The sequence below is a fragment of the Stomoxys calcitrans genome, chromosome 4 (genome assembly GCF_963082655.1).
Source record: "Stomoxys calcitrans chromosome 4, idStoCalc2.1, whole genome shotgun sequence".
Taxonomy (NCBI): Eukaryota; Metazoa; Arthropoda; class Insecta; order Diptera; family Muscidae; genus Stomoxys; species Stomoxys calcitrans.
Genome location: NC_081555.1, coordinates 17,640,036 through 17,654,871, shown reverse-complemented (window position 1 = coordinate 17,654,871; position 14,836 = coordinate 17,640,036). Strand labels below are relative to the sequence as shown.

Genomic DNA, 14,836 nt, shown 5'->3' with positions numbered 1-14,836 from the left:
AGGATAAAATTCCTCAGTGCTTGTCAGAGTTGTTTACTTTGACTTTAATCTAGTGGACGAAATGCCTTTCTTAACTTGTTTTTTGTTTTTTTTTTACAGTTCTTCGCCAAATCTTATGGTTTCACCTGAAACACAAACGCAATTACAACAACACACAACCAAAGAATATTATGCGCTAACTACCACTCAGCAGTTGCAGCAACATTTGCAACAACAACAACAACAACAACAACATCAAGCAATACGTAGTCCTACCTCCTATTCAAGTTATGATAATGATTCTCTTAAAGATTTCGAAATACAATCCAACAGCAACTTGAACATTTCAAGCCAAAGAATAAATGGATCAACACCACAGCAGCAGCAGCAGCAGCAACAGCAAGCTCCACTTACGCCAAAATCCTCTTCAACCAGTTCGCTAACAATTAATACTAACACCTCAATTACCAATAACATTAACAACAACAATCTAGTTACAACACCACAAAAACAAAAACATACCAATAAAGTGCCATACGATCCCTTGGTACATACCCATAATAAGCCTCCATACAGTTTTAGGTAAATATAGAGGATGAAGAAAAACCCAGCTCACCCGTAGGTGGCCCAGTCGGCATTATCGTTTTAATTTTTTTTATTCATATTTCAGTTCCTTAATTTTTATGGCTATTGAAGGATCACAAGAAAAGGCTTTGCCAGTTAAAGAAATCTATGCTTGGATAGTACAACATTTCCCATATTTCAAAACAGCTCCAACAGGCTGGAAAAATAGTGTGCGTCACAATCTGTCACTGAATAAGAGCTTTGTAAAAGTCGAAAAGGCACCAGTAAGTATTAAGCTTTTATGGCATTTGAGGTGGGGCGGAGAGCTAAATGCATGTCTTCTTCTTCTTCTTGTTTTCCAACTAGAACATGGGTAAAGGTTCATTGTGGCGTGTGGAACAATTACAAAGACAAAATCTTATACAAGCTCTCAATCGCTCACCATTCTTTCAGAACTCTTCAGCTGATAAAATCAGTTTGAAAAGTCCTGGAGGAGGTTCAATGATATCATCACAAGGTTTTGACGTTTTAGATGGCTCAAAATCCTCTACAACATCATCATCATCACATATCAATTCACGCTTTGATCCAAATTTATTTCCAAATCTGTCGAAAGCTATCAAGGACATTAGTGATGTGGTGCCCGATGTCCCCGATGATGAATATCCGTCCGATTATAGTACAACCAACAAAACAAACAATGCTAATAATCTTTCCTCAACTCCTCAACACAATAACAGCAATAAGTATGCCAATTGCAGTGGTGGTGCTAGTGGTGGTTACATCAATACTAGCCCCATACAGGGACAAACCACAAACGGTGTTTTGGGCGGAGGAGACGCCTGCCAAATAAGCAACAACAACAACAATAATAACAATAATAATAGTAATAATAATAATAATCCTTCATCTGTAATGGGTGCTTTCAGCAATTATGAGAGTATTGAGCGTTTAGCCCGAGATTGTGGTGTGGATAGCATAGATGATGTTAATGCGGCCACTGCCATGTTGGCATTGAAACACGGACCAAAAGTTTTTGCTGAAACCTTTCAAAATGGGTAAGCAACCGGAAATATTACAATAATAAATTTTTTACTAACTCTTGGTTCATTAGGGCACCTGTTATAACCTCTTCACCCAGTGAAGATCATACATATTCCGCTGGTGGAGGTGCTGGAAGTGCTACAGGCAGTGGTGCATCCACACCCTTGCTAAACGGTTGCTCGTCATTGATATTAAATGGCAATGGACAAATACCATCATCTCATCAAGGCTGTGCTGATAATCAAAGCAATTGTGCATCATCGGATGCTGCCTATGAAAGCAGTGAAGAAAGGTAAGCAAACACAAAAACACACAGGGGGACACATAAAATCCCGCTACCAATCTATGGACAAATTATTGGCATTTTGTATAGTTATTAACCCAAAAGCAAATTTGGCCATTTACATTCCATTGACGAACAGGGTCAAACTTCTCACATATCAATGAGTGCTGTCCGATTCAAGTTTAGGGCTCGGCTATAAAAAGGGACCTGCTTTTTATAGCCCAGTACGGTGGGGGAGGAGGAGGAGAAGTTTTTACATTGCATATTGCCTCACAAAAAAGGTATAATCACATTAAGAGGGTATAATCATCGGTTAAAAAATTTTTCGTATGTTCTCGCCAGTTTTCGAACCCAGCTGAAATCATAAGTGGACCTCTGCGCTATGTTGGTCTCCTTTCACCATTGGGGATTGCAAATGGGCCATATCGGTTCAGATTTGGATATAGCTCCCATATAAAATGGTCTTTCGACGTGACTTCTAAAGCACCTAGAAGCCGCTATTGTTGTCTAATTGGACTGAAATTTTGCAAATAGCATTTTTTCATGAGGGTAAGTCTGGTCTAACGCGGTCTATAACCTATTATATCTCCCCTATAAACCGATCTCCCTAACTGACATCCGGAACCCCTGAAACCCGCAATAATCCATTTAGGCTGAGATTCTGCACCTAGTGTTCTGTTACGACTTCCAACAGCCGCACCCAGTATGATATAAATCGGTTTATAATTTGATATAGCCCCCATATAAACCGATCTCCGATTTGCTATCATGATCCCCTGATAGTCGCATTTTTTTATCCAATTTGGCTAAAATCTTGCACCTAATGTTCTGTTACTATTGGAGGCCACCGTGCCGCAGAGGTTAGTATGTCCGCCTGTGATGCCGAACGGCTCGTAACAAATTTCGGCGTGAACTTCAGACATTTGTGAGGTATTCTGCCATGTTAAAACTTCTCTACGAATTGTTGTCGCTATGCGGGACGCCGTTCGGACACGTCATAAAAACGGAGGCACCTAATCATTGAGCTTAAACTTTAATCGAACTGCACTCACTGATATGAGAAAGTGTATCCCATGTTTATCAATGGAATGTTTATCGGGGAAGGGGCGGTGCCCCAAATAAATGGTCCCACATTTGGATATCAGATTCGTATTCTACTCCCAAATACCTTTATTTTAGCCCCATATTGCGATGGTCTGTTTTGGAGTAGGGGTAGACCCCCAGAGGGGTAGACCCCCAGAGGGGTAGACCCCCAGAGGGGTAGACCCCCAGAAAATTGGTCCCGAAAGTGGGTATCAATTCGTGCTCCACTGCACAATACCTTTTATTTGAGCCCCACATTGAAATGGTCGGTAAATATGATCGATTAAGTGGTGTTTGGGGGAGTGGGGGTTAGCATCGTGCTCTTCTTTAAAATACCATTTATTAGAACCCCATACTGCCATTGTTTTTTTTTTTATTTTATCAAATTTGTTTTCTAATCACAAATACCTTTCATTTGAGCCTCTGGTTGCAATAGTCAGCAAATATTTCCGCTATGGGGGTGGGTCTTAAAAAAGGGTCCAAAAATAAACCTCAAATTCGTGTTCCAAGAGTTTTACATATGTAAAACATAGTGCAACGAAATCGTTATGTGATCATGGACCCAAACATAAACCTCAAATTTGTGTTCCAATATTTTACATATGTAAACCATACTGCAACGAAATCGAGAGTGTGCCTTATACAACGCGGTTTCTGCCAAAATTTTAATACAACATTTGCATATATTCAATCATATTTCTAATTGATCCTATTAAAATTATTATTTGGAGATATCGGAAATTTCAATAATTTTTTAAATTGGATCAATTAAAAAATTAATTGGAAATTTCACAAATGTTCAATCATTTTTTTAATTGAATAAGCAATTTATTTAATTGAAATTTTTTTAAAATCCTTTTTCAAAAACTTTGATTGGTGTTATCATTTTCGTGATTGAAGCAGTTTCAATTAAAAAAATTAAATGGATCAATTAATTTCATAATTGAAGCCGTTTTTTGTTTTTCTTTGCCGTGTATAGTCAATAGTGTTGAATGTTATATACTTGGACTCTCCCGCCATTTGCCTTTGCTTGCTGGTTTTTATTTTCAAATGTAACTTTTCTTATGTTTTTCAGCCACAATGTGACACCAGAAGAATTGGAAGATCGACAACGCCATCGTGATGGTGTGGATGCCTTACTTTCACTTTCTTTATCCTCAGGTATTGATACTAGTTCTACAACCACCAATAGTCAAAACTCCAGTCTTAGTTCTAACTCACCGATTAAAAGACCACCTTCTACCACCGTTGAGGAGGAACACATATCCAGCATGGATAGGGATAACAACAACAGTAGTTATCAACAGCATCATCATCATCATCAATTAGCTCAAGCTCATAATATGAGTAAGATGGCTATGCTTAGTACCGCAGCAGCCAATCTATCATATGTTCCCATCAATGGCAATAATGGCCGACATACTAACAGCAGCAGCAGCAGCAGTACTCCATCATCATTACTCGATGAGGGTTACAGTACGCAAAGTTATTTCGGTTCAGCCAATTCAAATGGAACAACAACAACAACAACAGCACACCATCATCACCTACATCATTATGGGACTGCACACACTCTACATAGTCATGGTTTGACAACGACAAAAAAGCCCAAAACTTTACGCAGTTTGCGTACTAAAATCAAACGCAAAGCAACATGGATGAGATGAACCTGGTAAGAGAAGAAGAAGAATGTTATACAAAAACCTAGAGTAGAGAGTAGAGTAGAGACAGACAGATGATTTGCAAGAAGAGTTCTAAACAGAGTTTAATTAAGAAATTAGCTGCCTTTTTAATTTGCAAAAACAAAACAAAACAAAACAAAACACAAGAAAAACAAGAACTAAGGGTATTTAAGCAACTCCCTACTTCCCTAACTGTTTACCCAACTTCCATCCCTTATGAGAAAATACAAAAGAAATATCTAAGAAAATACATACAACTTTTATGAATAATATATATATACATACATACATACATACCTACACACATAGATATAATATAAGTAATCTAGTGAAGAAAATACATAAAAATTTGTTTAAAATGGAAGAAAAATGTTACCACAAATTTTAGCCTATAAGTGTTTTGCTCCATTTTGTTTTTATTATAAAATACACATATATATATATATATATAAAATATATTTATATATTGTACTTTTTCTTATGATTTTTTGATTTTTTTCCTTTTTTGCTCTATTACTCTATTGTTGTATAAGTTTAAACAACAACAAACCAAACCTATTTGTTATTAAAATAACAACAACAATAATAATACCATAAAACAATTATGAAAATGTTTCAATATTTAACTATGATTAAAAGTGTTAAAAACGCATTATTACTATTATGATTATTATTATTATTATTATTGAGGAAAATACATAACGTGTGCATAATTACATTATATATACATAGTAAATCTATACATACATACTATACATATGTATAAACCACAATCTAGCGCCTTATGCCCAACTAAAAATGTTTAGAACAAAAATCAAAAAACAAAAAAAAACAAGTTTTATACATACAGAGAAGTTAGTAAAGTATATAAATGCATTGATCATATATATATATATGCTGCTCAGCCCTCCCTTCCCTCAGAAAAATACAAACACACACACACATATAATTAATTGATATACAAACAAAAGAAAATGAAACAGTTAAGAACGCCAAACACTCAGTCTTAGTTTATTTAAATGTTTAGTTTAATTTGTAAACGCGAAATATGCTAACTAACAACTTATGTTATGTAGTTAAGCAAGCTAATCAAACTTTTTAAGGCCTGGTTATGCCCTCGTAAATGTAGAGCAAATGTATCGTAAATATAAAGAGCCAATGATGCTTATTAAAAAACGTAGAATTTGACATTTGAAACAAAACAAATTTTTTAACAAAAAAGAGCCTGGCGTCGGAGAACTTCAGGTATAACTCAAGGGCAGTTCAGAGAAGACGGCCCTCCCCGCAGTGATGCGAGCAGATGAGACGACTCCAATTGAAAGAGTACGCGATGGCGGCGGAATATTGAGAGGGCATATAACAACGATGGGTCGAAAGTTACCGCCCTGAGCCGCACGAAGAGGCAGAATACGGCCAAGGTTCCCTTCTGGATACTATGGATGCGGTGGGCAGACTGAGTAGGGTATCAGGAGACGGACTGTATTGGAGCTAAACAACGACACACACAACATTTCAGGGAGAGCTACGTGTCATTACGATAGACGCAAAAGAACGCAAAAGAAATTTACAGTTTTCGAAATCAGTTGTTGCTGTTGCCATTGTATGTAGAGGTAGCGATTCCCGTCAAGCGCGTTCCGGTCCATAAGACCGATCGCCGCGGTAAGGTTATGGCCATTGGTTATTTAAAGCCGCCAATAAATCGCCTTGCCACATCGAGTATCCCAGGCACTCAGTATATAAGCAAGAAACGTTGCCGCCCGTGGCCTCTCACTCAGACTCTCCATTCGTATACGAATCATCCCACTATTGGCATGCTGCGGACACGCCTGGTAGCTCTCAGCTGAGCTTCTCGTAATGACGATGAACACCGAACAAATTGGAGGTTAGAGTTTCAACTGATGTGGTGCTTATAATCATCATGTGCCGGATCGAAATCCGTTTGTGTATATGGTGGAACTCAAGGCCGTGGGCTTTAGTATAGTGAGAGCATTTTGACCTTTGACGAAGGGAGTGTTTGGAATACCTAAATAGATCCCAGTTTTACGACATATTGCTAGCATGGATAAGAAGATACGACAGCGCTTACAACCAACTCTCTTCTGTAATTTCTTGTTCTAACATATATCTCATATTTTCAGTTACTTTTGACAACAGGTCAGACTGGCCACTTTTCATGGTGGACTACTCATTCAACCTTAACTATGAACAATAAATTGTAATAAATTTCACAGAGAAATCATAGAATAGGAGAACAACAGTTTTCTAATGTCTTCAAACTTCAAATTTTATCAGCTGACACGAAAACGGCTCGTAAAACTACTTTCCGTTTACGGTCGCCAGACATTCACTAATCGTTTGCATGTGTTTTCGTAAAGTAAAACAGAACAGCTGACACGTTTCCTACATTTACGGTATGTTTACGAGAGCATAACCAGGCCTTTAGACTTTATTTCACAATATATGATGCAAAGTTTTTTTCTTCTCCTTGACGACAAGTTTGAAACCTTTGTTTGTTTATATCTGTTTAAGTTTTTTTTTATTCTCTTTCTAAGAAATCCCTGGTTTAAGGGTTTTGTTGTAACATCTTAAAAGTAAATTTAAAATTTAACAAATGTTTTCTTTTTGTTTAGGAAGCATCTTCGATATAGTTTTAATTAGTCATCTTTAGTAGCCGCTTTGTTTTATATGATATATATATATATATATAATTTTTTTTGTTTATGATTTCTATTACATATTTTTGTTAATATTTATGATTTTAAAATGTTAAAACAATACAACAACAATTATAATAATAATAATAACAATTATATAAAAAAAAACAATTTGTTACATTGCCCAGTGAGATAGAATCGAAAAAATACTAGTAAAAATTTTGCCGTTTGGGAGTTTTCAAGGTTTATTGCAATTTTCTGAAAGCCAAAATAAAACAGTTTTCGAAAAATTGAAATTCTCTCTCCCATAAATTTCCTCTCCCCATTCAATTAGATTAGGAGGATTTTATTCGAGGGAGAAATTGAAAAATTAATTCCCTGGGAGTTTTCAGAATCGGGCTGAATATATATTTTTTTTTATTTTGCAGACAAAAGCGTTCTTTAAAAACAAAAAATAAATACTGTCTGAATTTCTTTCACAAAAATACCTAAAACCCATTTTGGGCAAAGATGGTTTCCAAATCGCCATTATTATAAATATTCCCCCACGTTTTCCGGTTGGCGAAGGCTTAGACGAATTTCAAAAATTTTACAAAATGGTATTATGTTTCCCGAAGGTTTAAGTGGCAGTCTGCCATCAGGCTCACTCAGACGTTTTCATCTATTGTGATACCACAGGAACAGAAGAAAGAAGATACCCTCTAGTTCCTACCGTTGAACCATCCAGATCGCTTTAAAAGCCCAAAAGCCTACTGCCAAATTTGACGAAAACGATCGATATATAAGTTAATTGCATTCTAGGCTACACTTCTACTAGAGCTGGCAAAATATCGATGACACTATTGATATTTAATTTTTTTACAGAATATCGATTGATATTTTTCCGATGGAAACTATCGCAAAAGTTAAATTTTTGCAAAACTAAAAAAAAATAAGCAATCCGACACCGAATGTATACTTAAATATACATTGCTCCTATAGAGGGCGCTATTTTCATCCGATTAGGCAAACATTTTGTACAATGATTTCTCTCATGACTTCTACTAAATCGATTTCCTGATTTTCACTTCTCATTTTCGTTTGATATATAGGTGATGGGAAATTAACGATAGTATCGCTACTTTCGATATTTATTATTAAAAATATCGAATGGTGCGTTTATCGATAGTTTGTCAGCTCTATGCAGAGTTTATATCACAGCACATCTGATGTATGGTCATTGTAATAGTATTGGTGAAAACAAAGGTGTATGCATCACATGTACACATAACCATCAGTCATGGCTGAAAAATCAAAACCATTTTGTTTTTTCGATGAATGGCGTCCATCGAAAGAAATGTGTAATCTTTAATTGACAGATATTGAAAAACACGTTCTGTGTCAGATAAAGTTATAAAAGGAGAAGTAAAGTATGAAAAATTAAATAAAAGCAAAGAGAAGAGAAAAATTTGTGTACCGTTTTTGGTAAAGGCTACATGTATACACGATGAGTACGATCATGATATGCGGTCTAAAAGGGCCATAACTTATACCCGTTGTCGAAGCGAAAATCGACAGCAGTCGTAGTGGAGGACGAATTTCACATGTCGTGCTATTCTGAGGCCACAGTAGCGCACATGCTGAAGGCCTGGGTTCGAATCCTGGCGAGACCATCAGAAAAAATTTGCAACGGTGGTTTTCTCTTCCTAATGCTGGCAACATTTGTGGGGTACTATGCCATGTAAAAACTTCTCTCCATAGAGGTGTCGTTCGGACTCGGCTATAGAAAGGAGGTACCTAATCATTGAGCTTAAACTTGAATCGGACAGCACTTATTGATATGTGAGAAGTTTGCAACTGATCCTTAGTAGAATATTCATGGGGAAAATTTGAAATTTTGGTATTCTGTTACTTATTCGCCTTGGACTGTTTGGTAATAGAAATATATAGCGGAAAGTAAGAAAATTAGCACCCTTATTCCCGATGTCAAAGGCGAAAATCGACATCAGTCGTAGTCAAAGCCGAATTTCACATCTCGTGGTATTCTGTAATTTATTCGCCTTCGACAATTTGCTAATAGAAATCTATTATGGTAAATAACAAATTAATATAAAAGTAGTGCAATTAATTTATATATCGATCGTTTTCGTCTGAAAAAAAAAAATCGTCATCGATAGCCGATATCATTTTGTAAAAATTTAGAAATTCGACAACGCCATCTCCAACCAGCAGGATTCACTGAATAAGGTTGAGCCAAGCAATCAGCCGACATACAATTTGTTTAGTTTTTGGGAGTACTTGGCATTGAGGATGTTAACTTGTTCTCTTTGTACATTCATCCTATGTTTATATTTCCTCCTATATGATGAAATTTTCAATCGACAGATTTGACATGCCAAAAGATGTTAATGGGGCCTATCCACTTTATGATTTTGCAAGTGACTTAACCTTCTATTAGTGAATCCTGGCCAACCAGAATAAGAGGGAATATAAAAGTAGGTTCCACACTCTTTCGACAAATAGACATGATGTAGTTTGCAACTAACTTATGTGTCCATTGTTTTCATCATATTTGACAGTTGAATTCGTCTTACGTGATACCAAATATGGAAAAGAATTTTCGTCTTCGACAACCATAATACCATTTTGTAAAAATTTCGAAATTCGACTACGCCATCTACAACCGGAATAAGGATTAATGTTTTTATTTACCACAAATTTTCAAAAAATTTAGGTATTTAAGCATTTTTTTTAATAGATGCTAATATTTAAGAGCGCAAATGTTTAAATCGATCATGATTTATAAAAAATGTTACATTAAAAAGTGTGTAAAAGTGGTATAACAACCATTAAATAGGAGATGAAATTTCATACGAAACAAAAGCGCTCTCAATCACGTATGCGGTATTTTGGTCCCTGGTCTTGTCCAAAATTAAAAAAAAAATAAAAGTCAAATATACCCGAAGCCGTCGGAGATATTGAACTTAAATGGCCTTTTTTGTAGAGAAATTTTTGAAAATTGGTCTACAAATGAAGATTTGGCAGCTCGAATAAATTTTCGAAATGCCGGGGTGACCCAACATTCGAGGCACTCGGATCAACCAGGGCCTTGTTATTTTGATTTTGGGAACGGTAGATTTTTTTTATAATTTTTTTTTATTCTATCTCACTGTGCATTGTTTTTGAACATATAATTGCATGACAGTGATGTAGTCCAATTGATTAGATTTCTTTTTAAGAAGTTTAAACTAGATTTAAATTAAAACAACATTAGAAAATCCCCAATAAGAACTTCTTTCCGAGATCATATTGACATTTATTCAAAACAAGTCTAGTCTTTATCTAGTTGCGCAGTAAATTTAAAGGGTGTGAAACAGATGTTCTATTGGTTTAAACATTTAATCAGGCCTGTTGCGATTTTTGAAAACTCGAAACCAAAGATTTTCTTTGGCTTATTATTTTATCAAATCTCTTTTCAGTAAGAGGAGCCTTAAGTGATTTCAAATTTTAAAGCATAAGATTTGGAAAATATGCGTAGGGGAATTTTTTGCGTTTTTCGAATTCGAAAACTGGAACACGCCTGTATAATTCTAAAAGCGATTGAAAAATTTCCTTAAAAAATAGCTTTTCATAAAACAGTGAATGCCGCCCCCCTCTCGCTTAAAATCCATTTAAACCCCCTTTACACTGCTCTTTAAATCCGGATTTAATGGTTCGATCATCTGTTTTCCCTATATACAAATCAGCTGACGAGAGCCTTAAATGCGGATTTAATGTCCAATGTAAACAGGGTTTTATACTGCTCATTAAATTCAGATTCATGGCTCATGTCAGCTGATTTTATAATGGAAAAACATGATAGAGCCATGAAAACAGGGGCGTACTGAAAAATGTGTGCAAATTTGAACAAATTATTACTGGAAGTCTTTCACGTACTTTATTTGCCAGCAGAAGAGAGCGGGAGAGTACTGGAGGTTTTTTTTCCTTATTTCCAGCATTCTTATCCTTTCAAAAATTTGTGCAAATTTGCACAAATTATTACTGGAAGTCGTTCGCGTACTTTATTTGCCAGAAGAAGAGAGCGGGAGAGTGCGTGAGAGCGAGTACAATTTGAAGTGTTTGGTAATTGAGAGCTTGCAAATTTTTACTGGTGGTTTTTTCCCAGCAGAAATTTGCAGCAATGAACAGCTGTTTTATGAAATTCAGCTGTTTAATTCAAATAAAAAGCAATAGAGAGTAAAGTTTGTTCTTACTCTCCTGCAAATTTTTAATGGAAAAGTACGCGAACAGACCTATTGCTATCAATTATAATAAAATGAGAGGAAAGCAGATTAATGGTGCTTGACTGTTTCCCCTTGTTTATCTACCAGCCTCATTATGTTACTGGCCGCTTGAACTTTGTGTACACTAATTATAATAAATTGCAAGGGATATGGTTGTTTTTTTTTTTGTAGCCACATTGCATGTGGAGGTAGTGATCCTCGTCTGGCTCCTTTAACTGAGCAAGGCCTGGCAATTTATTTAAAGGCGCCAATAACTCGCCCTGACATATCGAGTATCATAGGCTCTCAGTATTTGTGCAAGAGCCGGTGCCGCCCGACCTCTCACTGAGACTTTCCGCTCGATACCGCTGATTGTCCGCGACTGCCGTTGCAGCTACTCCGTATGGAGCATTCCACTATCTGTGGACGCGCCCGGTAGTTCGTAGCTAAGCTTCTTGTGACGGCAATGAACACCACACAGATCGAACGTCAATGTTCCAGCTTGTGTGGTGCTCACACCTATCGCGTGCCGTATCTCTATATAAAGCGATTATCCCATTCACCTTCTATGGACATCACTTTGTGTTATTGCATTGTTTTTTTTTTGTAAATTTTGTAACCTTACTTTTTGTTATCTACTTTCTTGTTTTATTCCCATCAAATTGATCTATATATTAATACAGGAATGTTTTTGTAGGGGGAAAAATAACTAAGTAAAGTAAAAAAAAAAATATATATACGAATGCCTTTGCTAAAACTTTAATCCTACAACATAAAATAAAGTTTTAATTTATATTCAAAATATTTTGATTTTTTGTTTTGTTTTTAATTTTTAACATAGAAACTATGTAGTATATAGCTAAATTGTTTTTTGGTATTAGTAAAAATAAAAAAAATGAAAATAGTAAAATACTAAGGATAAGACTAAAAAATTAATAAAAATTAGAATATGTTAAAAAAAATATCTAGACCAAAAAACTTTTTTCTCAAAAACAAACAATATAACAACTTAAAAACTAGTAAAACTCTAAAAAGGCTTTTTAAAAAAGCGCTTTATCGCAAACAAATCTATTAACAAAATAAAACAAAAATACATTTATTAAGAATATATACTTCTTGTACCTTTTTGGCGCAAAAAATTTTGTTATAGCGAAGTAGGAAACGAATCCAAAAGAAATCAAATTCTAATAGAAACTTTAAGATATGATATATACATATATACCATGTGTGTGTGGTGTAAGCAACACAATACCTTAAGCTTTTTATAGCCTTTTTTAAACAAATATCTATTTTTTTCCCAAACTGAAATGTTTTATTTTTCTATATGGAGAAAACATACAAAAAACATACTAAAAATTTTGCAATATCTATATATATCTTACAATTACTTGTACTTGTATATCATTCGATTTATAGCTGTGTTCCAAAACTAAACTAAAAACTTTAATTTATTTTAATAAGTGTTTACCTTATAGCATATATAAGTCTATTATAAAACTCTGATTAATCTGTTAATACCTACTTGGCTACCAAATTTTCTTTTTATTATTTGAATTGTTTTTCTTTTCAAAAGTGATGAAGTTAAAATAAAATATTTCGAAACTCCACAATAAGATACAAATCTTTTCAAAAAATAATCGAAGATTTTAGGGGTTTGCTGTCTAGCTTACTTTGATTATTAATTTCATCATCTCACAAGGTTTAAAATGAGAGGAATGAATCATACAGTTTGTTGCAACAATACTCAACTCTCTCTCTCTCTCTTCTTAAGAAACCGTTTGGCATCATTACATATCGTAAATAAATTACATATATGTAGATGGAGAATTTGAATTTCACACATAAACTGGTTGGTGGCGCTTGTGAATACAGAACAAGCCGCAAGAAGAATTCTACACTCAATGTCAAGCTGGGGGCGTATACGTGAACGAGTAAAATCGTTCGAAATCTCTCTATTGTGAATGATGTATCTCTTTATTGAAAGGGAATTTTTGAAATTTAAAAACGCGAATGTTTAAATCTAGATTTCCTTATAAAAACTTGGACATATAAATTTATATACAAGTGGTATAGGGCCCACTAAATACAAGGTGAAATTTCATTCGATATGAAAGCGCACTCGATGTTTTGCGTCGTTTGCATTGTTGTTTGCTGTTTTTGTCATTTGCATTTTGCAACCCAACTGAAATTGGGTTGCAATTCATAAACGACCCATAAATATCCATTATTTTCTTTCACGCGAGGGAAACTATAGATTCATGCACGTACTTATATAGGGTTTCGGCAGTCTTAGCTTCCAATATGCGTATCTTTCTTTATTTTCTTTTTGCTGTAAATTGGATTTTATTTTTTAATTTTTTCGGCAGAGCTCAGGCTTCACTGAATAAAGTTAAGCCAAGTGATCAGCCGAGATATAATTTTTTTTTTTAATTTTGGGCATTGATGATGTCAACTTGTTCTCTTTTACATTTATTCTTTGTTTACGTTTTATCCAATTTGATAATATTTTCAATAGGCAAATTTGTGTGAACGGTTGAGATTTTTTCCGAAACGAGTAAGGCAAAACAAGTCAGTGTAGACATAGCATTAACCTAACCTATCGAAAGCTTTCCATGAGGGTTCGAATAAGGGTGATTGGTACAGACCGATTACCTTTCTCTCACCAGACACTTTAGGCATCACCTCACTTCCGAGGCTTGTTATATTCCAAAGTGCAGGGCATCAGCATGGATTTTGTAAATTGCATAGCACGTCAATTGCTTAACATGCCATCACCGCAGACATTAGCCGAGAGCGCAAGCAGGCCAAACAGTGCCAGAAGATCGCCAGGTCCTCTTGGCCCTTGACCTATCGAAGGGTCCTTGAAGAATGAGGATGTAACCAAAACTATTTCCTGGTTGCCAGTTGTATGTGAAATTTAGGGATAAGAATTCAAGGCCTAGTGAAATGAAATGGGGATTTCCCTGTTTCAAATCGCTACCCAATAACACTGGCGGCAGACAAAGAAACTATAGACTAGGTTAGTTTAGGTTGGAAGGCAGTCGACTAGCAACCTTGATTGTTTCACGCTTTGTTCAGAATCCCTAGGTCCACTGTGTTTGCCTGCTCAGCCGTTAACAGCCGTCCAGGTTTGACGGTATTAAGATGACAGATTTTTTGTTTGCATTCTCTTTGTTGTTATCTTCTTTCTCGCAAATTCTCTGCTCATGTACGCACAGGCACACACAAACATTTCGTTGCGTGTGTTGGCAAAACGTCGTTCAGCTTGATGGCAAAGAGGCGGATTGCACCATATGATTTGTGGTT

At 35.5% G+C, this 14,836-nt stretch overlaps 1 protein-coding gene across 4 annotated transcripts in view; it reads left to right on the top strand.

Moving 5' to 3' along the window:
* Positions 1–11,594, top strand: part of LOC106084126 (uncharacterized protein DDB_G0283357) — a 56,818-nt gene extending 45,224 nt beyond the window's left edge. For all 4 annotated transcript variants that reach the window (XM_013247608.2, XM_013247607.2, XM_013247609.2 and 1 more), the window contains exons 3-7: positions 100–561; positions 650–827; positions 910–1,601; positions 1,658–1,879; positions 4,029–11,594. In XM_013247608.2, coding sequence (XP_013103062.2) covers positions 100–561; positions 650–827; positions 910–1,601; positions 1,658–1,879; positions 4,029–4,620 — 2,146 coding nt within the window. In that variant the 3' untranslated portion in view covers positions 4,621–11,594. The remainder of the gene's footprint in view (positions 1–99; positions 562–649; positions 828–909; positions 1,602–1,657; positions 1,880–4,028) is intronic.
* Positions 11,595–14,836: the final 3,242 nt, after the last annotated feature.